Genomic DNA, 26,632 nt, shown 5'->3' on the forward strand with positions numbered 1-26,632 from the left:
AGGTTAAAAAAAGTTCAGGGAACAATCACACAAACAATTTAAGGCCTTGATTTATGTAGCAGGTTCAGAGTGATAATGAGCAAAACTGCTAATCAGTGCCCACAGATATTAGATAATAAATTCAATAGGTTGAAATGGGTATTTGTAGTGCAGCAAACATTAGTCTAATGACTGAATTAATCTTAACACAGAGAAATTCTTGCATGCCAAATTTGTTTACCACATGACATGTTAATGAAGATAAAACTGGTAGGTCTTCTTTACCCTTATGAATTAAAAGTGTTATTTGGGAAGAGTTGAAAGGGCATTAAGTGGTAAAGTTTTGTAAGAGACACATGAAAAGATTTGAGCAAACAGGAGATGGCAATAGATAAGGTACTTGTTCTTTATTGCACTTCGTATGGTTGAATAGAAATGATTTGATTAGTACAGTGTATCAAAGAACCTACTATGCGAAACAGATCTAGAAATAACTAAAGTGCTTCATAATTAGCTGATCATTCTGGTGCTTCCTAAACCCACATTTGTTGGATAAGGAGGAAAAATCCCTGTATGTCTGTGCACATATCACTAAAAGTTTAGATCTCTATGCTAATTAACTTTTTATTCCTGATCATTAAACAAATGTGCTTACAATGATAACTAAGGACAACTTTCCTCAAATGTCTTGCCTGAGAAGGCAGCACCTTGAAAAAACAAGCAAACAAACAAACAAAACCCCAACAATGAAAATTATTGCTTTTCTCTCCTTTAAAAATGTCCAGTTTCTATTATAAGGCACAACCAATTATTACAGTAGAAAGCACTATTTTAAAGTTGCTTGCGGTTTGGCCCTTTAACACACAGATCAATGGATGAGTCTGACAAATCATTTAGAAGGAAGATTATCAGCAAAGCTGATCCTCAACTACACAAAGAAGCTCAAGAAAATTTTCAATTATTTATTCTTGTTTTCTTTTTTTAACTGGTCATCTCTCAGGTATTTTAATCTGGGACTTTACTGATGTAATTATCCGGAGTCATACAATTAGCTATACCAATCCACCCTTTTTGATTGTGACTGGCTGATTCAAATGATCAAAGCTGTGGAATAAGCTCCATCAAAACAAAAACACTGTTAATGACTTAGGTAGACACTAAACCCAAGTTTACAGCCACTTATCTTTTCCAGTGGAAAAGAGATTTGAATTTTTTCATCCAGTAAAATAATTTAAATGATCTAATTATTTAATCTGGGCTAAGAAGTAATATATGCCAAATTTATTTGAAAAAAACCCAGTATTTTGTCATCTTTACCATATTTTCCTAAGACTGAATATACCACTCTGTATGCCTGCCACGTTAAAGAGATACATTTGCATATGACTTATACTTTAATTTCAGATGCACTGAACAGAATGTATAGAAATTATACACATTTGAGGAAGTAATACCACATACGATATAAAAAAGAAAAGAAAAAAAACCCAAAAAACCTGTTGTTATACTGCTGTTAGTGTTAACAGAGGTGTGCAATATGCAAATATTTCCTCAATATATTTTGGAGGTCAGTGCTATCTGCTCTTAAGCATTACATCTGGCACCATGACAGTTTAACACCATTGGCTAGTCTAGACATGCTCCTGAGATCTCATAGCTTCAACATAATTATACAGATTTTAATGGGCAACCAGGGCAGAAAAGTAGAATACTGCTGTCAATGAACTGCCAGATTTATGAGATGCCATATAACTTGTAGCAGAACACAACACTGAGTAGGTTGGCATCTTGTGATAAGCAAACATTTGACAAGACCAAAAAGGAAGGAGGTTGAATTAAGCAATAGGACATTCACCTTTTCCCCCAACTAAGTGCTTTCTTTCTCAGTTTGGGTTGTTTTCCAGTTTGCTGTGGAATTTCGCAGTCTTCTGAGGACAAGCATTCTTCCCTTCAAGTTTGTTCAGTTGACAGAATGATTCATGGACATTTTTGAGCCATAAATAAAACAGCTTTCTGACTTTTGAGCAGCACAGAGCTGTTCTAAAATGTTTCCATGTACATGGAAGAATTACCTATACTAATGTCAGTTCCCAGCACTCCATTTTTCATATACCATGCCTACACTCTTGTGCATAATCTATCCAGCTGGCAGTTTACCTGACACCTTCCAAGCCATTCCTTTCTCTGCCTGTCCAGTAACACCAGTCTAATCTCCCTCCTTTTCTTCCCCTGCACTTGTGCAACAGAGTACGCATTATCAACACTCACTTCTGGATCTGCCCCATTGAAAAATACTCTCTACCTTATAACCACCCCAAACATACAGATTTCTAAATGAAAGTCATGAGATATAGACAGACATCAACATACAGTGCTACCAAGATGTATTATTTTAGTGTGTGAAGACCCACAGCAGTTGAACTAAATTTGTCAGAAGAGTAGAATATACTTTTAGTCAAATAAGCATGCAAGAGATAGGCACTTATAAAAGGTCACAGAAAATGTTCCTCCAAAAATGAAAGTCTCTGGCCCATGAGAATCTTTTGTACTAAGATATCTTCCAAAGGATCAAATTGTTATTTCTTAAATGGTTCTTTAACTTTTATTGTGCTTTTGTAAAGATTTTTTTTTATTTATTCATGTATGGTCTCATGGAACCAGCTGATCACCCTATTGAATAAAGCATGCAAAGCAGCTTACTATTTGGCCATTCTAGGATTCTTCATTATTTTTTCTTAACCAGACTTCTTTCAAAGTATAACTCTTTCAGAACGATGTTGTAATTGTTTGCAAAATAGCATGGATAAACTCACAAGTATCTCTAAAGTTGCCTTTTTCATCCTATTCTCCTCTTTGGACATGAACTCTTTTCCACCGTTTACACAGAGAGTAGCTCAAAAATGCTGTCTCACTTTCAGGATAGAAAGTGAGTATTAACACATATTTTTAATACCAAAGTATTTTGATCTAGTGGGAGGCATGACTCATATTATAGTCTAGGAGGCATAATGTGTAATTAGGGTTAAAGAGACTATTTTTGTTAGGTATCCCAGAGATGAACTGGACAGGCACCCTATGCCTAACACGGCAGTCCACATATTCAGAAATAGATCTTGTAAGCATGGCCTGCTAGCTAGAATTTCTTGAAAATGTGACTCTAAGAGTCTGATTAGACTGCACAGAGTATCAAGAGAGCATAACCACTGATGCATCAGGTTATTTTTAACTATGTCCATCTTTAAGATCAGTCATGCTGTCTCTTTAAATACTGAAGGGAAGTTGGGTAGGCAAAGGTCAGTATCATTAGCCAAAATCTAGATTGTCTGAATTTCTCTGTACCCTAGCTGAATGTGTTATATCTATGCATGTCAGTATGCATGGATATGCTTATATTTGTCTGTTACTGCTGGTACAGTGACCTATGTTCATCCATAGCACATTAGCTATTTTGACTGTTCTGCAAAAAAATATCATTAATATGTCTCCAAACAGTGTAGTTGCTCATGCAATAGAGATTGGTATTATTAACCATCTATTTACAACTGCAAATGTATGATTTCCATTCATCATGAAGCAATAATAAAGGACATGTATGTATAGTATAAAAAAAAAAAAATTAGACCTGGAGTAATGGCACAAAGCAATTATCTCACACTACTCCTTTCCTTTCTTATGAAAAGAAATATATAAACTGTGAAGCTATCACCCAAAAAACTAATCCACTGTGGTGTGGATGAATATTTTTGAGTCATTTGGTTCCTCTTCTGAATGATCCAAGGAATCTGCAGTTAAATCAGCTGAAAAAGGCAGCTGTGCAGGGAAATTTTTGATTACACTTTTAATTTCACAAGCTAACCTACAAATGACTTTAAAATTGCTGGTAACACTACGTACTACTAACCACCTACACATTTTTATTGAAAGACTGTAGCTGCAATCCATTAGTTAATGACTATGCTGTGCTTGCCAGATCACATTCACACTCACAACTAGTAAGTGGTTGAGTTTCAAGGGCCTTGCAATAACACCACCAATTAAACCCAGCCACTTTTGTTACATTTTTGCAACCCAAATATATTTTAGAAAAAAAAACCCACAAAAAAAAGAAAACCCCAAAACACCCAAATTGTATTGGCTTCTCTACTGAAAATAAAATCTATTCTGTATGCCTTTGCTGTGTTACAATATAAGTCTTAGGCAATCTTGAAATATGTGCTTGCATATTTTAGGCACATTTTAAATTACAACAGCATACGTGTTTTGACTAATAAATTGCTTTCCCTTAAATTCAGTAATTGACCACTGCTCTTTAACAGAAAAATATTTATTAATATTCAGCAAAAGCTAAACATCAAAACTGGTCAATTATTCCATCACACTGTAATGTCAGTCATATATACATTTTACATAAGCAAAAATGAAGGACATGTAAAGTGATAAACATGCATATCATGAGTTTTTTGGATTAAAAAATATGCAGTGATTAAAGTCGTGGAGGTTTTCATTTTTTTCCAGTTATTTTAGATGGATGAATCATTTATAACTGACACTTTTACTTCATGCAAAATTACGTCTTCAATAGCTATCTCCATGACATTTTTCCATAAATGCAGGTGTGCAATGAAATATTTCAGTACTGTTTAGTAGGATAAAGTAAAAAAAAGAAGTTATTCAATCTTTCTCAATGAACTTAAACGCTTTCTTTAGATCTTGAAAACAACACAGATCTAATCTAAAAGAGTAATTGGGCATATTGCCAAGACAGCAAATAGAATCCTTCTCCTAAATGGTAGGCACATAGAATTTAATTTCAAGTTTTGTCTTGAAAATGAGATTTTTGTGAGTTTTTTCAGGATGAAGAACTTTAAAACTGCCATAAATATGCTGGTAATATTTAAGCATGTAGTATTTAGATGGTAGTTCAGTAATGTAAATTTCTTTAAAATGATAGGGGAGTTGGCCCATGGAAAAAGAAATATATGTTATTAAACAGTATATCTACATTAACTTTCAGGACTGTACTTCTGACATGATCTCCTAGTCATCTCCACTTGACACACTTGGGTTTGTGTTGTGGAGCCCTTTTGGAGCACAAAGATGGGCTTCCTTTTAGATGAAATGAAACCAGACTTAATCTCCAGTGACTAATGGGCATTCAGTCCACAGGACCACATAACTCCAGAGTGAATGCCACAGAAGTGTATGCAGTAAACATTTTCTCCTCAGCACCAGCTGCATCACACTCAGATCTGTTCCTACTGTGTTGTATATTACTTGCTAATGTAGCTGTAACCTCACTGATTAAAGTATAAAAATAATATATAAGTATATGCAAGAAAATATCTTTTTCTACTTTCTCCCAAAGATGACCAGATGTTAGTAAACAAAAAATAACATTTTTAAAAATTTTTTATTTTTAACATGCTGTGCACCATGAACATAGCAAGCATTCTATTATTATTTTCATTCTCCCTACTTATCTTCTTTTAACATGTATTTACCCGGATCAGTATGAAAGGGGATTAAGCTTTAGACTAAGAAAAGATTAAACTGTTATTCCTATTTATAGAAGGTTTTCTTATATATGTTTTATATCATCAATATCATTCCTTATTTGTTTTCAATCTACTTAATTCACCTTTCGTCCCCCTACTACTCTTGTTTAAGACAAACAGATCAAGCTTATGCACAGAAACATAAAGCATTCCTTTGGAAGGTAAATATTTGAAAGAAAAGAGAATATTCATTACCTATATAACAGATAACTTTCAGTTCTTATTCAGGGAACCTCCCTGAATGCATGGATTTCTCCTCAGATTTACAACAAGGAAGCAAAACATAAAATCTAAGAAAAACAAAACGACAAAGCCATAAAATAAGCACAATAAACAAAATGAACACCTAGTCTTTGGACAAGACTGGGACAAATCTGAAGACACTGATGTATAAGGGTATTTCTTAAGATGACACATTTTTTCAACCGAAGGACTAGATTTCCTTTTTGGAAAGCAAAGGCTTATCAAGCTATTTGCTTTAAAGAAGGAACTCACTATCCTGTGACTGGATTCCATGAATGTCCCATATAGACATTCTTAAAGAGACAGTCAAAATGCAAAATTGTCATTTCAAGACATGCTATTTTTACTGGCCTATATTTGGTGGCTGTTTGGAGGAAGCAAAACTGGTTAAAGAACAAGAACATTATCAGAAATCTTTCTTTAGAACTGTGCTTTAAAAGATTGGATGTTTTAACTTCAGTTATACCAAAAAATAGGAAGAGGAAGAGGAAGGTATGCAAATTGGTATTTGTATTCAATTAGTACTGTAAAAATGAGGCAGAAAATTAGAAAATGCTGGTTTCCTTTGAAAAATGTTATGTGCAGGTAAGAAAGACTGTTAAAAGTCCCAAAAGATAGTATTCCCTTAGTAACAAGAACAGCTGGGATTCATCTCACATGAAAGGTTGGATTTGTCGGGATCAACTAAATTTAGGTGTTTAAGCTTCCCCTATACACAAAGGTAATCTAATCAATATAGTCTGGAAAGCTATGCCTCTCACATTAAAGTAGACACACACATTTGGTAACTGAATGGGTCTCTAGACTCAGTTACGATATTGACTAGGTCTCCGCTGACTACAATGGGAGCTCAGACTGTCTAACTCACATCTGAATGAGTTATAGATACACAGAGAGGTTACATATATAACACCTGCACTCATACCAGTAGTCACCTAAATCTGCTAACTTCTTTTTGAATGAAGCTCCACCTAAACCTCACTTCTCCTGCCTAACCATTAGCATGCAATGCCAGTCTAGAAAAATCCCGGGGTACCTAAGATATTTGCATGTGGATGTTAAACATGAAAGAAGGGACTGCAGTTAACAAGAGGTAGGATACCTCAGGGTATTTCAAGTAGCACCAGATGCCTATGTATAACAAATGATTTGAGCCCTATATATCTACATTCTGGAGCTAAATTCCATCCCAAATGTCTATATGTGAACTTGATGTTTGAGCTCTTATTACACTCAATAGAAATCTGGTAAATGGACTCGGAAGTGAAATTTATTCAACCTATTTTAGGTACCTGCTTTAGGATGAAATGAAAGCTATAGTGCTCAACAAAATTAAAAGGGAGCTTATATACTCAGCATAAAGTTTTAGACCTCTACATGTAAGCATCAAAATTCAGGAGTCTATGACATGGAGCTGAGTTCCATCATTGATGCCTGGAACTAACACCTCTTGTGTACCTCTCGTCTACTTATTACAGCCTTCATTTATAACCTCTGGTGGGATATAGGCACTTCTCTATGAAATTTACTTGACTAATTTCAGATACATACCTTAGGAGCTAAGTGCTTTCCATATATAGCTTCTTCCACTGCACACACAAAGTACAGAGCTAGAAAGACCATTGGTCTTATTCCTTTATTATGTTCTTATGAAGCCTACCATGGTCTATATCTTTCTATGTAAAGAGTGTTTAGGCAGACTAGTGTAGATTTTGAGTCTCAATATAGATGCCTTATAGTTGCTTTTGGTGTAATTTGAGGTATCTTTTCACTACCCTGCCTGGTTTCCCATAGAGAATAGCTCCTGTGGCATATATGCCAGATGTGGATGTGTTGCATACCCATTGACATCACAAATGACATTACATAGTTATGTTTAGGCAACTGGATTAGTACCCTGGTTTGTACATATTTAAGCTTATTTTGGTTTACATACTTTGGATAGTACTACACAAAATATCCTCCCATAAATTTACAAGTTTATAATTAATTTAGCTTTGAGAATACAGAAGTTTCTTTCCTTCTTTCTTCACATCTGTATTGCACAGTCTATACAAGGCAAATTTAATTAATTGGTAGGATTGCAGAATCATGGAGTGGCTGAGGCTGGAAGGAACCTCTGGAGATTGTTTAGTCCAACCTCCGTGCTCAAATCAGGGTCAATTAGAGCCATATCCAGTTTGTTTTTCAAAATATCCAAGCATGGAGACTCCACGATCTCTCTGGGAAACCTGGTGCAGAGCTGTATCACCCTGACAGTAAGAAAGTGTGGGTGGTTTCTTTCCTTATGTTTAAACAGAATTTTTTTGTATTTCAGTTTGTGCCCATTGCCCCTTCTTTCATCTGGTATACCACTGAGAAGAGTCTGGTTGTATCTCTACTACCCTTCTCCCCACCCCATGAGGTAGTTGCATATATTAATAAGGTCCTCCCTAAGCCTTCTCTTCTCTGGGATGAACAGTCCCAGTTCTCTCAGCATCTCTTCATATGACAGATGCTTTAATACCTTAATCACCTTTGTGGCCCTTTGCTGCACTTGTTCCATATTTCCATTTCCCTTCTGTACTGGGGAGCCCAGAACTGGACTTGGCACTTCAAATGTGTTTCACCAGTGCTGAGCAAAGGGAGGATCATCTCCATCATCCTGCTGGCAACACCCTTCCTAATGCAGTCCAGGACGTGGTTTCCTTTTCTTCAAAAGTGCATTTCTGGCTCATGGCCAGTTTGTTGTCCACCAGGACCCCCCGTTCTTTTACTGCAAAGCTGGTTTCTAGTTGGTCAGGCCCAAGTCTGTGCTGGTGCAATGGGGTTATTCTTCCTGCATGGAGTTATTCCTCTCATTGGAGCCATCAGCAATTCTAATTCCACTTACAATCTGCAACCACTTGAACGTTGAAATTACCAACTCCATGCTAAACTTGACACCTTTATTCTCACAACTATAATCTTTCTTTTAAACAAGTAAGTGTTTGCCATTGTGAATAGGAGTTGTACGGCTAAGACTCCATTAGGAACAGAAGGTAAAACATCAGAAGATGAATCTTAGTAGTAATGTAACAAAGAATCACAGCTTGCAATAATAACTTCCACTGAACTTCAGAAAAAGCAGCCTCAAAAATCTCAAACAAATATTCCTGTCATAATCACACTATCTCACCATTAAAAGGTGCATTAGAGCACCTAGAATGCTAATAAAGACTTTCTAATATATTTAACAATGATTAAAGATATATGTATTCATTTGTGCTTTTTACTTTTACTTCCCATGGAAATTCTCTAAAGAAGAGAAAAATCTGTTGCTGTTCTACTGCTAAAAAGTACTGTTAAATAGCATGATCATGAGGCATGGAAAAGTACCGAGTCAGGTCAAAACAATGGATGATAAGGAGAGAAATTGATTTTAAAAAAGTCTGTGTTTTAGAAGAGTTATGTTTTATTTTTCTTATTGTGACTATTTAACTTGAAACTGTTGACTATGATACTTATCTGTAAAAGTATTAGAAAGGACTGAATGATTCACTGTTCTTTTGTGTTGTGGCCAGATATGGGACCAATATTCAAAAAGGAAAGAAAAAAAAGAAGTGCTCAAGAACAAAATATTGCAACTTTCAAAGTACTACAAAGAACTAACCAATTTATTACAGATCCAAGACGACTTGAGCACCATGTCTAAACTATGGACACCAAACATCCAGTTTATCAAATAAAAGGTGAAAAGTTGATTCAATCAAAGTTAGTAAGCATCGGAATACTGTTTCCTCTGTCACTGAAGATCATTAAATCAAGAAATCATTCTGAAACATATACTGGAGATACAAGCAGAAGATATGAACTTTTTTAGAAGTTATTGGCTAAGATTTCTGACCTGCCTTATGTAGGAGGCTATACTAGTCAAAACAGCCCCTTGGGCCTCAAATATATGTACACTTCTGGAAGTCAAAGTCAAACACCAGTAACAAAGGGCGCTACCGTCTCACAGACAAGAGCTAGACGCTGAAGATAAATGCTTTGAGAATGGGAATACAGTATCCACTTTAACACTCTAGTGGGTTAACCTTGGCTGGCTGCCAGGTGCCCACCAAACTGGTCTATCTCTCCCCCTCCTCAGCAAGACAGAGAAAGAAAATAAGATGAAAAAGCTCATGGGCTAAGATAAAGACAGGCAGATCACTCACCAGGTACTGTCACTGGCAGAATTGACTCAAACTGGGGAAGATTAATTTCATTTATTTCCAATTATAAAGAGAGTAGGATTATGAGAAGCAAGAAAAACAAAACTAAAAACACCTTCCCTCCACCCCTTCCTTCTCCCAGGCTCACCTTCACTTCTTCATTCCCTACTCTTATGCCTCCTCCTCCCCCCACCTCCCCGCTGAGCAGTGCAAGGGATGGGGAATAGGAGCTGCAGTCAGTTGATAACACTTTGTCTCTGCCACTCCTTCCTCATCACACTGTTTCCCTGCTCCAACAGAGGGTCCCTTCCAAGGGACAGAGTCCTCCACAAGCTGCTCTAGCATGGGTTGTTTCTGCAGGGTAGAGTCCTTCAGGAACAGACTGCTCCAACATGGGTCTCCCACACGCTGCAGTTCCTGCCAGAAAACCTGCTCCTGTATGGGCTTTTAATGGGCTGCAGCTTCCTTCAGGGCATATCTGCCTGCTGCAGTGTGGGGTCCTCCATGGGTTGCAGGGGACGCCATGGTCTTCACCATGGGCTGCAGGGCAATCTCTGCTTCAGCGCCTGGATCACCTCCTCCCCTTCCTTCTTCATTGACCTTGCTGTCTGCAGAGTTGTTTCTCTCACATTTTTCTTACTCTTCTCTCCCAGCTGTTGTGCAGCTTTGGGCAGCAGCGGGTCTGTTTTGGAGCCAGCGGGAACTGGTGCTGTCTAACATGGGGGCAGACGCTGGTCTCTTCTCATAGAAGCACCCCCTGCACCTCCCCTCACTCCTCCAACCTTGCCATGTAAACCCAATACAAACATCAAGGGAAATAAATCACTGGACTATCTTGAAATACAGGCTTGATTTAAGAAATCTTGTGTGAAATTCTATGCACTGTGCTATGACAGAGGTTTGACTAGGTAATGATAATGCTTTAAAACTTAAAAATCCTATGGATCTCTGCAGTAGATTTGGGCTTACTGTGGTAAGAAGAAAAGCCTTCTGAGAAGATAATTCTTACCGCTAGGAGAAAATAACACTTAGCAATTCCTTAAATCAGTCTTATGTTTTAGCCTGCACCATTGGTAAACGCATCTGTGGTTTTAAACTATCATAGGTATCAGCAGTGATGGCAGTCACAGGCACCAGCTTTTACCTAATGTGCAACCTTCCCGTTCCTTTAATCCTCTGACCCTTATAAATTTTTCTTACAAGTCTGAATAGTCCCCATGCCCCATCTAGCCTTTTCAGCTCACTGCTCAGGACCTGCAATTTCTCATCTTGGATGGCAGCAGCAGTTAGGAAGTTCAGACGCACTAGATGTTGATCTTAGAGAAGCGATGGGACAAGTTCCCCTCTTGCTGCTCATTGAACGGCTATGTCATCCTGATTTACACTCCAATTAGCTTTGGTGTATGGGGGAAAAGAGTGGCTTTTCTAAACCAAGACAATATTAACATCGTCACTGTAATGAGGCAGCAAAGAGATTTAAAGAGATAGCAATACCTCTTATGCCTCTCAGATTTTACTTATCTTTTTAAAGAAATAAGTACATGGGCTAAGATTGAATTCAGACTTCAGACTATTTTATAGCTCTTCAGTAGGCTAATTCTCCAACTTGACTCCAGTTTTTCTTACTCCTACTTGCCTGTAGCTAAATGTGACAGTGTTAGATTCTGTGTGAGGTATGAACTTGTGTTTAATGAAATGGAGGAAATTACTAAAGGCAAATGTTCTTATTTTAGTTCACATAGAGTCTCATATTATGAAAACACAAGAATAACTATGGACAGTGATTTATCTAGAGCTAAAGCATTAACAGAGTAACATTTCTTCCTACACCTTAGGATGTTCAGCTACAGACTCCAATATCGCCAAGTATGACAAGAAACTTTTGAGGCAGCAAATGAAAGGCAGGATTAAGCAGAGGGTATGCCCGCAAGGTTAAGCCATCATCACCCACTGGGTGTAATGATAGTGACACTATAAAACCAAAGCTCCTTGCATGAAAGGCTTAGCTTCTCCACATGGGACCCTATCATATGACCAAGTGTAATACAAGACAGTCTTGCTATTACTCTGAACTTTAATCATAATTAAACCACTGCCACAGAGATATTCCTACTTATTACTGGAATTTTAGTATGATTTAATACCCCTGACATCACTTGACTAAACCACGGTAGTATTAGGTTTATTAAAATGTGGGAACTCAGGTATTTGTCAGACACATTTATCCATACAATTTTTAATGTACTGGAAATAAAAAAGCTATCCACAAAGAGTATTATTGGTAGACAGCATTATAACAGTACTTCCAAGAATATGGAATTGCTTTTGAATTTGTAATTAATAATGTGGGACAGTAGAATATTCTACTTAATTTGAAGGTCATCCTTTTTACTTAGTAAAAAGGATGACCTTCAAAGCAGAGTTTTTGTTACAATTTTTTCTACAGCTCCCTGTTTTTATAAAGTTATTACTTTGTGTTATGTAACATATATTGATAATACTTATTCATGAGGTGTAGAAATTAGGCAAGCATTTACTTAGCTTCAGAAACATATATCAGAAGACATAAATATTATATTTCTGTCTGGTTTTAAGCCATTGGAATTATTGCATAGATTCATCCACAGTGTATAGTAGGCTTTCTCCCCAGAGCAGTTCTAACACTCTACTAAATATATGCTACTCCTCTTTATCTCTTTGAAGAAAAATGAATCACATCCACAGCTTGCAGCTATCAAAATATGATTTATCAAACATTTTCATGGAAGTGCATTTTTCCCCTTCTTTACACTAGGAGGCACATTTTTCCTTCATGCAGTTCTATCGCACAGCTCTGCAAAATGAAACCTTTAGATACATTAACAATTCCAATCTAAATTTAAGTCCCTGACAACCTTTACTAAACCACAGTGAAAGAAGAATTCTTCACTAATAAGGGTTGGGGGTTTTTTGTGCCGATGAAAACCACAATTATAGTAATGAAAAATAACATTCTGCACCTGACTGCTGGCAAACAAAAACATAGTTTTCTTTTGACTGATTACTGAAGAAATAATTCACATTAAAATACATCAGACAGCTGAGACTTTTAATGTAACTGATGATAAAGAAGATGTTTGTGTTAAACGTGCACTTCCTGATACACAAATTTAAAACAATTAAAAAGCAGGATTTTTGATAGTAAGAGAGGCTATAAAGTCATACCAGTAAACATTATTTTACAATGACCTTTTTTTTTTTAGATCCTAAAGAAACTTTATGTTTTCTAAATTCTTATCTGATACACTAAAAGGTAAAGAATTTTAATCAGCTGGTTGTTCTTTGGAATAGCTTCCTTTAGTTTTTATAGGAAGTGTAATATACACACCTTCCAAATGCAAAAGATAGTGTTCATTTGGAGAACATGTGAGGTCAGCATTCCACACACCAAAGCACAGTTCAGATTATTCAGAAACATTAGTTTCCAGGAAAGTATAGAATATCCCCTTGTTTTGTTCTGTTGGGTTTTTTTTACAGACTCTCAACACTATAATATTTACAATCTTTCTCTTTTGTTTGTCATCATGGTGACAAGGTTATGGAGCCAGGTTATATCATGTTGCTTTCCCTTTCTCTTGGCCCATGCTTCTGGCAAAGTCATGGTCAGCAAGGTAAGGCTGAGGTTGTTAATCACTGCATTTAAATGCAATAAAATATTGTAATATACACAAGGCTTGCCTTACAAATCAATATTGTATGCAAAATTAAACCATCATAACCATGACTCCTGAATAATGATACTTCCGTAGTAAATTTGAATTACTTGTTGTTATTATCATTTAATAATGCTTAACATAATGCTGGTGTCACTCTGTAATGATATGTTGTTTTTAAAAATTGTGAATTGTTGCTCACTGATGGAAGAATTCTTATAAATCGTATCAGGGTGCAAATGAGAGAAAGGTGAAATATAAGGAAGCTGCAACTGACAGATTAACATCATAGTCCTCTGACAATCAATTAACATTTGTCAATTGACAATGATGAAATGGAAGATAACTTAGCGCACTGAATGAAACCCTCGGGGGTTAAAATAAAAGATTCTAATACAGAGAAAACAGGTTTGAGTGATGCAAAACAAATTTGGACTGTACACATTACTATTAAAGTTCTTATAAATTTTATTTTTTTACTTCATATTTATATCTTGTTGCCTTTCCTTCATAACCACAGTGACAGTGTGTGGCTGACAATGCTAGTGTTTGGCATCTCTCTTCATTTCAGTTTCCCCCAGTGAGAGAGATTGCTGTTTTAAGATTAGTTAGGTGAATGTACTCTCACTGTGTTTGTTTCTTTCATTAAATCATGTAATTGTAGCTCTTGTGTTTCTGCAGAAGCTAATGATTGCAAGAAAATATGGCAATAAGGTTTCTCATACCTTTGTGTAATAAGTTATCAAGACTTTTAGCTCTTTCTTTACCTGTTTAAGGTTTTGAAGACCTGGGCCTTGGTCAGTCTTCAAATATAATTAAAATAGCAACATACTAATACTGAGAAACAATGGCTGCATTTTTATTCGTATAACTTCACACTGTACAATAATAAACCGCACAATTCACTGAGCATTAAAGCCATTAACCAAAATTGCTCTCAACATGAGGCAAGGACTTTACTATCAAGATTAACATCATATTCCCATGCGCTGAAGCAAACCTTTACTTAGAATGAACTTTCATAAAAATACAGTGGGACAAATCTGCATTTTTTGTGCAGATTTTATTCTTGGAGATCATTAGAAAATATTCCCACATTTCTCTCTCCAGTCGAAATATTTAAAATCAAAATAAAATATTGTTCTGCAACATTTATCATCCAAAACTAGCAGCAGTACATGTACATGGTAATACCAGTACTCTCCAATAAGACTTTTTCCTTACGTTATAGCTGTATCTTTTACCTCAGCATGCCCCAACTATTTTCATAAACAGCAATCCCTTAGACAGAAACTGGAATGAAACTACCTCTACTGTTAAATACAACAACTATTTAACATTTCACTGCAATATAACTAGAAATTCAGTTTAGAATTGTCACATAATACAATATTGAAATGATACTACATCAGTTATTTTTACCATGAACATATGAAAATACCCACAAAGTAATTTTGCCCATTCACTAGATAGATAGCATTTTTCTCTTCTGAAAATTGCCACGGGATCTTCAATAACCATAAACTGTTTTAAACTCCATTTCACATCTCATCCAAAAACTTGTGCCTCCAGTAGCAAAATAACTTTTGACACAATGCCTAGGCAATAACTTGATACTGAATAAGATATAAAAGTTAAATCATTCTAATGGGCAGCATGACTCCCTTCCTGCCTTGGGTTTTCTCAGGATGATTTCTGTCACAGTAATGACCATAACATTCCCTTCTTAGTTTGGGAGATTTGATGAGATATGGAATGCACTATTTCAATGTCTGCCCTAATTCAGTCTGATAAAAGGTGAAAAACCTATACTTCAGTACTTCACTAATCATCAGTACAGCTTGATGATTAGATTTTCATACATTTGCCATGAATTTAACAACCCCAAGGCTAACCAGGTGTAACCACAGACATTAAAACATTTCATATAGCTTTTAAGAACACTTATTCACCCTGACTAATCTTATGGTAGTCTCTGTATTACGGATGACTAGACCATCATGATTAATACACTATGTTTGCACAATGTGCTTGACACAAAATTTCTAAAAACACTTTAATAACTTGGTATAAAGTTTACTAAGCCCATTTTTCCTAACTCTCCTGGAGGATTTTTATCTCACTTTTTGAAGAGATGTGCAATTCAGAGTCAGTGAAGCCAATGTGACGGTGCCAACATGCAATGCTGCCTTAAAACTCCTCTCTGATCTTGTTAAATCTTTCACACATCTCACACGTGGTCAGAGAATTAACAGGATAATTCCACTTAAGCTCCTTTCTTGCTTAAGCAGACATACCTTCTTGCTCCAGAGTCAATCCATTCATAGTTGCTATTCTTTTATAGTTCTTTGTGTTTCTACAGATTTAGGGTTTAAGATCATAGTTCCAACAACATTTCTGGTTTTGTAAAAAAAGTAAAATGGTGTCATACCCAGAAAAAAAAGGAAAGGAGAAGGAGAAAAGGGAATAGGAAACTGGAATACAACTCTGAGACAGTAAAGCATTTCAAATTGTTTCTTTGGAGCGTTTCACCCAATACACCCTCTCGGTCTTCCCATAAAAAGTATGAGAAAAATGTTTCTAAGGTCAATATTCCACAGTTCTCATTCTCATCTGCCATGATTTAAATGTCATAATTCAGATCCAGCTCTGCCCAAATGAGAACACGGACCTTAATATTGTTCATCAGATCCCAAGGCCACCTTCTCTCCTGGTTTGTACAGGCCCAGTGACAATTTAATCATCTATACAAAAGGGAGAAATGCCAAAGGGAGAAACTAATTCTTATTTCTATACTCCTGGGATACAAGAGAACTCAAGTTCAATTACCTTCCAAGAGCACAGATAAGACTTTTAACCTTTGTCTCCACATTCTAGACAGAAAACAAGAGCTTAAGGGCAATGTTACTGCCCCCTCCCAGTTTTCAGTATGTCAAAGTCTCCACATTCCAATGCCAAAATACTGGTCACAGTATTCGTTAAGACCTGCTTAATTTTTTAGTACTGACTGTCACAAAAAACCTGCAATAATGTAAAAGTATTATAGAGAAGGAAAGAAGAAGAAAGGCAGGAATTCCCAAACTGCACATACTCAATATTGGTATGAAAGCGCATATCCGACATTATGCCATTCCAACCTAACAAGGAAACCCTGTGTTACTTCCTGTTAGAAGGGGGAATTGTAGGTGTGTTATAGAAATTTGGATTCTTTAAATTTTTCAGTGCTGCACTGATTTACTGTTTTCTATGTTAGTCTAACAGATAGTGCAACCTCCATGTCCTTGCTCTTTATATTTGTATTTAGAATTACTTTCCTAAAACAAAGTCCAATGATAAATAGCAACAGTACCGCAAACATCAAGAAAAGCTTGCTACCTTGTAGGACTTCCTTCTTCCCAGCTGTTTTCACTTACTCTACAATTTGTTTGGAGCTGTTTTTTTTTCTAACTGGATATATTTTTGTTTCTACAGTCAAATTACAACATGAGGCGCTTTAGGCAGACTACAGTATTTCCTACCAAGCATTATGAGCCAACATGGCCACATATTCATGCACATGCTTAAAAACATCTCTACCATTGCAAAGCACAAAGGGATGAAAAAGAAAGTAACCAAGTTACCAAAGCAACTCAGATAAGCAGAGCACTGATTGTGACTCACCCGAGTTGGGGTCAGAGTTGCCATCAGCTTCAGTCCTCTTGTCCGGTGAAGCCTGGTCGTAGAATTCGTCCTGCGGCTGAACCAGAGGGAGAGGGTGTGAGATCAGGGTTCCACCACCCACCGGCTCGTGGTCTCCCAGACCACTGTCACTGCAGCTTTCCTGGGAGCCATCGGGGAGGTGAAATGTAACACGGCGCTGGGACTACAAAGAAGAGCACAGGACATGCTGATTAGTGCTCTTCTATTCCGTTCTCCTGACTATTTTTTTTTTTTTTTAACTTTTGACATACAAATAGTTTCCTGGAAATGCTTATGAGGCAATTGTTATTATCATGTTTGCTTGTTGTTTTTTTTTCTTTTGACTTGCTTTTAGAGCAACACAGGGAAGATGGCAGGCAGGAGAGCCAAATTTCAAAGGTCTGCACATCCTCATCTGTCAAGTAAGCTTCTCATAAGAAAGTGATCAGTAGACAGTTAGGTATATTTCTCATAATTTGAAAAGCACAATCTATAAAAACTCTCTCTGAGAAGCAGAAACCGTTGCAAACTATGTTATGAAAAACAGAGGTTAAAGCCTGTATTATCACTGTTTATACTGGGGAAAAAAGTCCACCAGGTTAAACAAACCAATAAAAATGGTTGTCACCTTCCAGGAATAGAAATATGTATGTGTCTATAAGGATATTTAACTGCTATCAATTATCTAATTAATATGGATATTTAGGATTGATAATTTATCTGTGAAATCACAGTTGTCAGAAAAGAATCACAGAATCTAATGGTAGAATAAGCAATTTTCACTCTGGTAAGAGAAGTAAAAATAAACAGCATGTACTTTATTCAAAACAACACAGTGACTGAGAGCCAGAATTACAAATTTTTCTGAACTCCTTAAAAAAACCACACAGTCATCTCAAAAGAAGAAAATAAAATCTGCAGTGTACACTTGGTTTAGTTAACCATTATTGATTTTGAACCTCTCTCATCTGGAGAAATAACCTGACTTTGTGAATTGTGGTCACAGGATGATAGAGTGATTCCCCATGAGCTCCAGAGCCGATAGCACTGCTGCGAATTGTTTAGCAACCGCGACTGTGGGATTCATGAAAGGAATATTACAGGTCTTCATGGTTCAAAATACTGCATCTTTGAAGCATCGGAAACAACTAGTTCAAAAGCATCTCAGGAGAGTGGTTAAATTAAGTTAAGCACATCTTCCCACAAAAATGAGTTTCAGCAGCAGGGAGCCTGAGTGATCTGGTTAGCAGGATTGGTTTAGAATAAAGAAGAGATTCACAAAGTTTGCCTTAAGCTTAATAACTGTTTCGTTTAGTGGTTACTTTCTTATCAATATTAGCCATCTGAAAGTTATGGGTTATGTCTAAGTTAATCATTCAATATTTCTACAGAGTCAGTTGAGAAAGGAGTATCAGGAAGATACTATAACAGGTATCTTCCACTAGTTACCAATTTTTTAGTTAAAATCAGGTGTCCCCTATCCATCCCAAGTCCAAGTAAGTTTTCATGAAGTTAATGGAAAAAGCATCAGGCCCTGACTCTCCTTTTTTTGCCCTGACTCTCTTTTTTTCGCCCTGACTCTCTTTTTTTCACACTTTTTTTTTAATGCGGAAAACCTCAAGTTAATAGTACTAACTGTATGTTTGCTTATTAAAAACTATTTGTTAATGGTAATTACTACCATTTTACATGATGATCAATATCCTCTACCAGGTTTATTTTTATTCATCTCCCTTGGGTGGACATAGTTGATTAAGTCAATTTTGGATTACTGTGTAATTCAGTATAGAAATAAATGTAATACTATTTGCTCTTGGCTGTGATTTTGTAATTAGTGTTTTGCTTTCAAGTTCCTTTCCTAGCTTTAGGATTTGAATCCAGCTGTAGCAAAACCAAACACATCCTCTGAGTCATTAAGTTGTATTCATTTACATCAACAGAGGACCTAACTATATACTGTCACTAAACAAACTTTTACTTCACACTTTGTTACTTTTTCTTACAACTTTTTTATTCTAGAATTGCCACCCTGAACAATTTTTTTGGTATCAATAGCAGGCTCTTTGACTTCAATACGAACAAAATAGAAATATAGCTAACTACACAGCTTAAAAACTTCTCTTCCTGCATTTATTTTCAGTAACCCAAATTCAGAGATCTGTTTTTCCAAAGTAAGAATTTATGTCACTAGTAAAATCAGTAAGAGGCACAGGAAAAGGAGATTACTTTCATTTTTTTAAACTAGAAGGCTCTGAAAAAATATGAATGACTGAGAAAATAAATCCTTAAAGTAAGGGGGGAGATGAAAATTTCAGTTTAAGGTTCTGCAAAACAATTAAATGCCTGTAATTAAATAACGTCCCCAATAAACAGAAAAACACATCATTACAAAAATGTCCAGTTTCATGAGTTATGTAGTAAAAATACTGATCTTGGGTAACAAAAGCTCCTCATACTAGTCAAAATCTGCTCTGACTCTATACTGACAGGAGGCAAGTCAGCCAGTAAAATGGCATAGGCCTAACACTAATACTGGCAACTTCTTAGCTGATAGTGTTACAAATTTTTAAATCCATACTTTAAGCAGTAAGAAAAAAAATATCGGTTTGGCTTTCTGAGCCTCTCACTGAAGACCCCACAAATCATAAAGGATTATAAAAAAATCTAAAGGTCACGTAAACGGTGATCCAGTTCCAGAGATGATGAAGGGACAGCATGCAGTCCAGCAAGAAACTTTAAACTAAGCTGTGCCATCAAAACAATGAGGGGAAAAAGCCTTCTACAAAGAAAGACTCAAAGTAAATGCTTAAGATTAGGCATATCATATTAATTGCAAGGGAAGACTGTCACTCAACCTACTGGGAGCTTATGAAGATGTTAAGTGATGTGATATGTGGCTGCCTCCTCCAGCTGCCCTGGTCCAGGACAGTCCTACCCCGCCGCTGGAGCCCAGCCCAGTGCCTGAGGACCCCGGGCCTCTGCCCAGGCTGAGCGATACATCTACCACTTTCGCCCGTGCATTGGCAAAGCTGCTGCAGTACCAAGACTAAGCGTGTATCCCAGACACACACACACACGGACACACACACAGAGGACACAGACAGCCACAGACAAGGCGCTGCCTCCAGCAGCACCCACGTTGAGGACTCACACCAGACACAGGCACAGACAGCCACATCCCCTCCTCCCCTTGGGCTGTCAGAGGCAGAAGGTCACTGGTGCAGCACACACACCACGCTCTCCAGGTTCACAAGAACATTTGTGAATCCCCCGAGCACCAGCACAGCCCCTCTGCCCGCCTGGCACCCCTGCCGGAATCCCGGACCCCCTTACCTGCCCCACGGATCCCCAGTTCACCAGCTGCTCCAGCTGGGTGCTCGCTGCAAGCACGCAGTGCTCACACTCATCCCACAGGCACCCAACATTCCCGGGTCCCCTTGAACACCAGCACGGACCTTCTGCCCACCTGATACCCCCACCCAGACCCTGGGCCTCTTACTTGCCAGCTGGTCCGGCTTGGAGTTTGCCAGTGAATCCACAGGCACACCCCACGCACACCCAGTTTGGGGAAGGTACAGACACTCACCCCCAGCAGCCGGCACAGGCACACAGGCTGACCCCCTCACAGGCTGACCCCCTCACTTGTACATTGAATTTCTACTCCTTACAACAGTATCAGTGACTCTTCTTTCAGAAGAAAATCCTACAACATGCTCAGACTATGTTTGCACTTATCTACTTACTTGCGCAACCAAATGCAGCTTTGAATTCTTTTTACATAAAGACAGAATCAAGTTATTCTGAGTAATGAGGTTTATAGTTGGTACAATGCTGGGACTAATGATAACAAGTAATTACAATTTTAATTATGCTACAACGTATGCAGGATTATATACAGCATGAGGTAGGATTATGGTTCAGGTCCACAACACTTGGCAAAAATTCAAATCTAAAATCTCTGACATATTCAATCATAAACCATCATGTGGGGGGGAAATATGTGTTTTCTTCAGGTCCTGAAAAACATCCAGTCTTCATTTTTACTCAGGAAATATCACATCATTGTTATGTGAAACCCAAAACTGAAAGATGAATTCAATCGAAACAATATGATTTTAACTTGCGTCAAAGTAATTTAATATAATTCAGAACAATTTGACTGAATAGGTTTTTGAACCTGAGCTGAGTTTAAAAATCAGGAAAACAATTGCTATCAGTTACATGGAATCATTCTTCTTTTAATCACCTATTCCAGCAGATTCTATAAAGCTCATCCAGGTGAAGCATGACTTCACACTCACAAGAGATAGAGAAGAATTAATTCTGTATCTTAGATGATGATAAAGGATAGTAAACTGGTGCTGATAAAAAGACAGTTCAAGCGTAATAGGAACACTTTTTCTTTTTCCCTGTTTTCAGACCAGGTGGTCAGCCAGCCGCTACTTCTTTTAATCATAGTAACAACCAAAATGATGTCAAATCAACCACATATGAAACTGGTCTAGCTACTTCTTTTCTGCTACAACAAAAACAAATACATATCTAGTAGTTTCTAACAATTGTAATTTGTGGAATTACTGGATATAAGTAATAGCTGTGGTACATGAAAATGCCAATAAAAATATCAACAAGATCTCTTGGGTGGAGGAGAGCAATGGATGGTAGAGGGTGGGGATATTCCTAATCTTAGTGATCAAGCACAGAAAAGTAGAACCTGTGCTTGACATAGCATATTGCATTTTTCTTCATTACAATATTTTATTTGGAGATACTGAAAAGATTTTAAAAATGTATTTTAGTCACAGCTTATCATTTTCCCTTCCTCATATTATTCTGTCCTATTTTTCTCATTTCTGTTGTATTGATATGAGGAATTCAGTGGTGCCCAGTGGCAGGACAGGTAATAATGGACACAAACTGAAACACAGGAGGTTCTGAACATCAGGAAACACTTTTTTACTGGGAGGGTTACTAAGCCCTGGCACAAGTGGTCCAGAGAGGTTGTGGAGTCTCCCTCCTTGGAGATATTCAAAAGCCATCTGGGCACAGTCCTGGACAATTGGCTCTAAGTGTCTCTGCTTGATCAAGGGGGTTGGACCAGACGGCTTCCAGAGGTCCTTTCCAACCTCAACCATTCAGTGATTCTGTGATTTGGTGAATTCTGATTGAAAATAAAAGAAAATCTAGAAATATCTGGAGCAGTTTCATAATTTTCCAGTGCTGAAAACATCATGTTGTACTCAAGTACTTTATTTCTGACAATCCTAGCTGTATAAAGTGTATTCTGATACCAGATTTTGTAATTTCATTCCATACAAATCTATTGCTTTGGAAAGTGGGATAGAGCATTAAAGATAAAAGCAGAATTTCAGAATCCTTACTTAAGCAAAAGAATTGGTAGGAATTGTACCTCAGCATGGGTTTCTAGAAAAGGTGGGCCAATATCAGTGAGGTTTGGGGACTGCTTGTGAGACTAAGCTTTTTGCTGCTGCCTTATTTTCCCAGAAATCCTCACACACAGGCAGAAAGTGGACTGTAAATAGTGTAAGTTATTTTGTTGACCTGAGTGCTGAAAGTCTGAAGTAAAGGAAAGACCACGACATGTGGTATCAAGTGTTTGAAATGTCCTATGGCAGATGAGTTACGAGCTGTGTTGGAAACAGAACTTTAATGTAGCAAGTATAAAACTGGTTTTCAAAACTGTTCAGTGCTTTCCATTGTATACTAGCTTCTAAAATACCTTTTACTTCCAATTATGTGCTTGAATCAAATAGCAAGTTACAGAAATCAGCATTAAGAGGAGTTTCTGCATGGTGAGATTGTTTTATTCGGAAAACCAGACTTTCAAGCTTTGTACAGCTATTGTATTGCTTTTGCTAATCAGGGATCCAAGAAATAATTATACTATTGTTCCATTGCTGAATGTCTCACAGGGACAGATTTGGCTACAGATCCTATCCATTGTTATAAAACAAGCTATAATTAAAAAAACATTTCTACACTGGGTTGTTGCAAATAGAACCTGATAAATTTTAACCAGCTCAGCTGGCTTCTGAGCTTACAAATCAAGTACTTTAAACAAAATGCCCTCTTCTCCACTTAATATAGTTCTAAGTTAAAAGAGCCTTGATGTCTGGCCTTGATTTTCCAGACAGGCAGAAGTCACCAAAACATCTGATTCAGAGAAAGTCAAATTAAGCTGTACAGAATGGGCCATATGTTTGCATATCAGAATATATATTCAAGCATGACACATCTTCAGTTGTCATTGAGATCTTTTATTTCAGATATGGAGATTTTGCATCAACAAAAATTCTTTCCCTTTCCTTTCTGAACTATGTGTGTTAAGATGACAAAGGAATATTATGAAGGAAAAACAAAGACAAAGAAAACATTCTGAGAATGTTTTCCTTATGGAAAGCTTGTTGATAAGTAGGCTTAAAAGAGAATCTTGAAAAAACAATTTACATTTATGGAAAATAAACAGAAGAATCTATACATGACATACTTTACTGAAACTTAAAGCCCACTCATGAATATAGAAGTTGGAGAAGAAACATATTAAAATAAAATCAATTGTAAACTGTAGACAAATATTCTAAAAAGCCTATGAAATGATGATGATGAAGGAGATATTGTTTGTGCACAAGTTGAAGAAAATGGTTTAAGAACACAAGAAAAAACTATGCTTCATTGGAGGTCCTCTGTGGAAGGTGTCTGTCTGGTAAAATTTTTTCTTCTCAGGATCACAGAATCACTAAGGTTGGAAAAGACCTGTAAGATCATCAAGTCCAGACTCCTGGTTCAGGTACAAAAACATAGTTTTAATTTTTTTCATGAGATCAAGTCTGTAAATAGAAAAAGTCGTCACAAAAAACAGACTAACAGTTTCAGAGGGAAAGAGAAAAGATGTGCTGGGCACCACCAAGCTTTAATATATATTTTTAACAAACTATAGTTTAAACCCTTCTTTTCTCATAAGATAAACCATATTTTTTTTCTTTTCTCTAAAGATAAAACACATTTTTATCTTTTTTTATTTTGTCGCTGGAAACACAAACTGTGTACCTTTTAATGCGGCAAGATCTGGGATAAGGAGATTTTTTTTAAACTGAAATACAACAGAAAACTTACACAAAAAATATGTTTGTATTTGCTCCACAGAAAGAATTAGCAAGGTCTTTCAATTAACATACAGTTGCTGTATTATTAGTTTGTTTTCTAAATAAACAACTGTTTGTTATCTATTTTTTCAGTTCTGATTGACTTAATGAAAGCCCCCTAAAAGTACAATCTACCTTCTACTTTCCAAATTGGAAAGATGAATGAAAAGGTATTTCTGGACTTGGACCTTCTTTGAAAGCGTGTAGTTGTAGTGTGTCTCACAGGAAGGCCACAAAGCACCTCGAACAGGGCTTTGTATAATTCAGCTCAGTGATCATTTATACATGCCTTCTTCCTTCGTGTTTCACTCAAGCTTACAAAAGAATATGAATCTGAGATAAAATCATTCTACTTTCTTAGTAAAAGCCACCCTTGCTTCTCCCAGAAAATCTTAGCTCAGCTCTGCATTATGTACAAATTGCACAGTAGATCCCTGCAATTTGCTAAGAGAAATAGGGTTATTTTTTTCTTGGCTACATCTAAACTAAACTCGCTTGTGCAGTCCCCATGGCAGTCCTTATTCAAGGATCCTACTTGCATCACAGGATAATCCATTCTCCATGCCCATCTTGATATCTTACCCACGGAACCAAGATAATGGAGATAGATAAGGTTTCCAGCAACCTCTCAGGCTAAACAAAGAATGAAAAAAGAAAAAGCAACTCATACTGCATCTTCATTCTACATCTTCAAACCATGCTACACTTATAAATAGCTGGAGTGGTTAGGTATTTACTTGTTTTATCCCCCAGAGGTAAAAATGTTGGTATTGATTTCAGAACGTAAATTGTTTTTATACCAGGCAATTATTTGTTTTCTTCTGCTCAATTTTGCAGTACTAAAATTTCATAGAAATCAGTAAATTACACTGTAATATATTAAAAGGAAGCATAAATATAATCACCTATTATATCTCTCTTGCTACTTAGGCTGCAGAGAACTGGCCTTTTCTTCAGGGTGAAAATATTATCAATTATAGTCTGCCCACTGACTGCTGAGCAAATGACTGCTTGATGATCCCAAACACATTTAAACATGGGGAGCAAACAGCCTCTCTGGTTGGGGGTTGTTTTAGTTTTGCAGAGACAGTGAATGAAGAAAGACCTACAGTCAAATCCTATGGTTTCAGTCATCTTTTGAGGTACTATCACTTTCTTCCCTTGTTTATGTAGTAACATTCCTTCATTTTATTTCATGAAACTATAGTCTTTGTGCCATAAATTCTTCCTGGGTTTTGTTGGATTATTATTATTTTTTTAAATTGGACACTCAAAAGACTGACAAACCTTTAACTAAAGACATTAAACACAGGACTATCATATATTTTATTTTAAGTTTTGTTTTCCTAATATCCACTTAGAAGGCAGATACTCCTTTTCCTGATAAACATTGTTACCTATCTACGATCATCTTGACTGCAGTGTAGATTTGACCTAACAGGAAAGCTGAGTGTTACAATTTGATCTAGTCTAAATCAGAGTATTACCTTGTTCAACTTAGGAGTCTGGAAAAATGCTAATAAATTTTCAACATTTTCAGCCTTCGTCCCCCTCCTCCTGAATTAATTGTCTGAGACTCAAGAAATCAGTTCTAAGCCTACAATTATGCAAATTAATATCTCAGATGCACGGAAAGGAAAGCAGGGGGAAGAGATGGAAACTGCTGCACACAATAAAACATAAAAGAAAATAGCTACCTGTGCTACCAGTAGACGACTAAACTAATGTTCAGAAACATTATTCACCCAAATGGCTAGACTTTAGTAAACCACAGTTTGCTATAGTTATTACACGTTTGTTACTAGAAACTCTGTGGAAAATAACCCTGAGAAAGGATACATTAAAAATGTGATAGTTTTGTAGGTATCTATCAAAAAACAGTGTTGTTTCTAGGATAGTTTTCTAAACACGTTTGTAGTTAATGGAGAAAGAGATGCAGCTCTAGTGAACATTCATGCCATCCTAAAAAATATGACTGTAAAATAACAGTAAAATGCCTTTTTGAGGTACCTGTACTCAATTATTGACTGTAGATGACTAGGTAATCTCAGGACATGTATTAGAAGACTTAAGATAGATTAATCCCTTTGACAACTCTGTTGTTATACTCCTTGAGAGTAGAGAGACATGAAATTTGACATTTTCAAATT

General features: G+C 36.7%; 1 protein-coding gene across 4 annotated transcripts in view; it reads right to left on the bottom strand.

Moving 5' to 3' along the window:
* PCDH9 (protocadherin 9) overlaps nt 1-26,632 on the bottom strand; it is a 679,091-nt gene that overhangs the window by 220,497 nt on the left and 431,962 nt on the right. For 3 of the 4 annotated variants that reach the window (XM_059821060.1, XM_059821051.1, XM_059821043.1), the window contains one exon: nt 17,302-17,503. In XM_059821060.1, the coding sequence (XP_059677043.1) occupies nt 17,302-17,503 (202 nt within the window). The remainder of the gene's footprint in view (nt 1-17,301; nt 17,504-26,632) is intronic. The other variant, XM_059821068.1, reaches the window with a different exon arrangement.

This window comes from Gavia stellata, chromosome 1 (assembly GCF_030936135.1).
Source record: "Gavia stellata isolate bGavSte3 chromosome 1, bGavSte3.hap2, whole genome shotgun sequence".
Classification (NCBI taxonomy): Eukaryota; Metazoa; Chordata; class Aves; order Gaviiformes; family Gaviidae; genus Gavia; species Gavia stellata.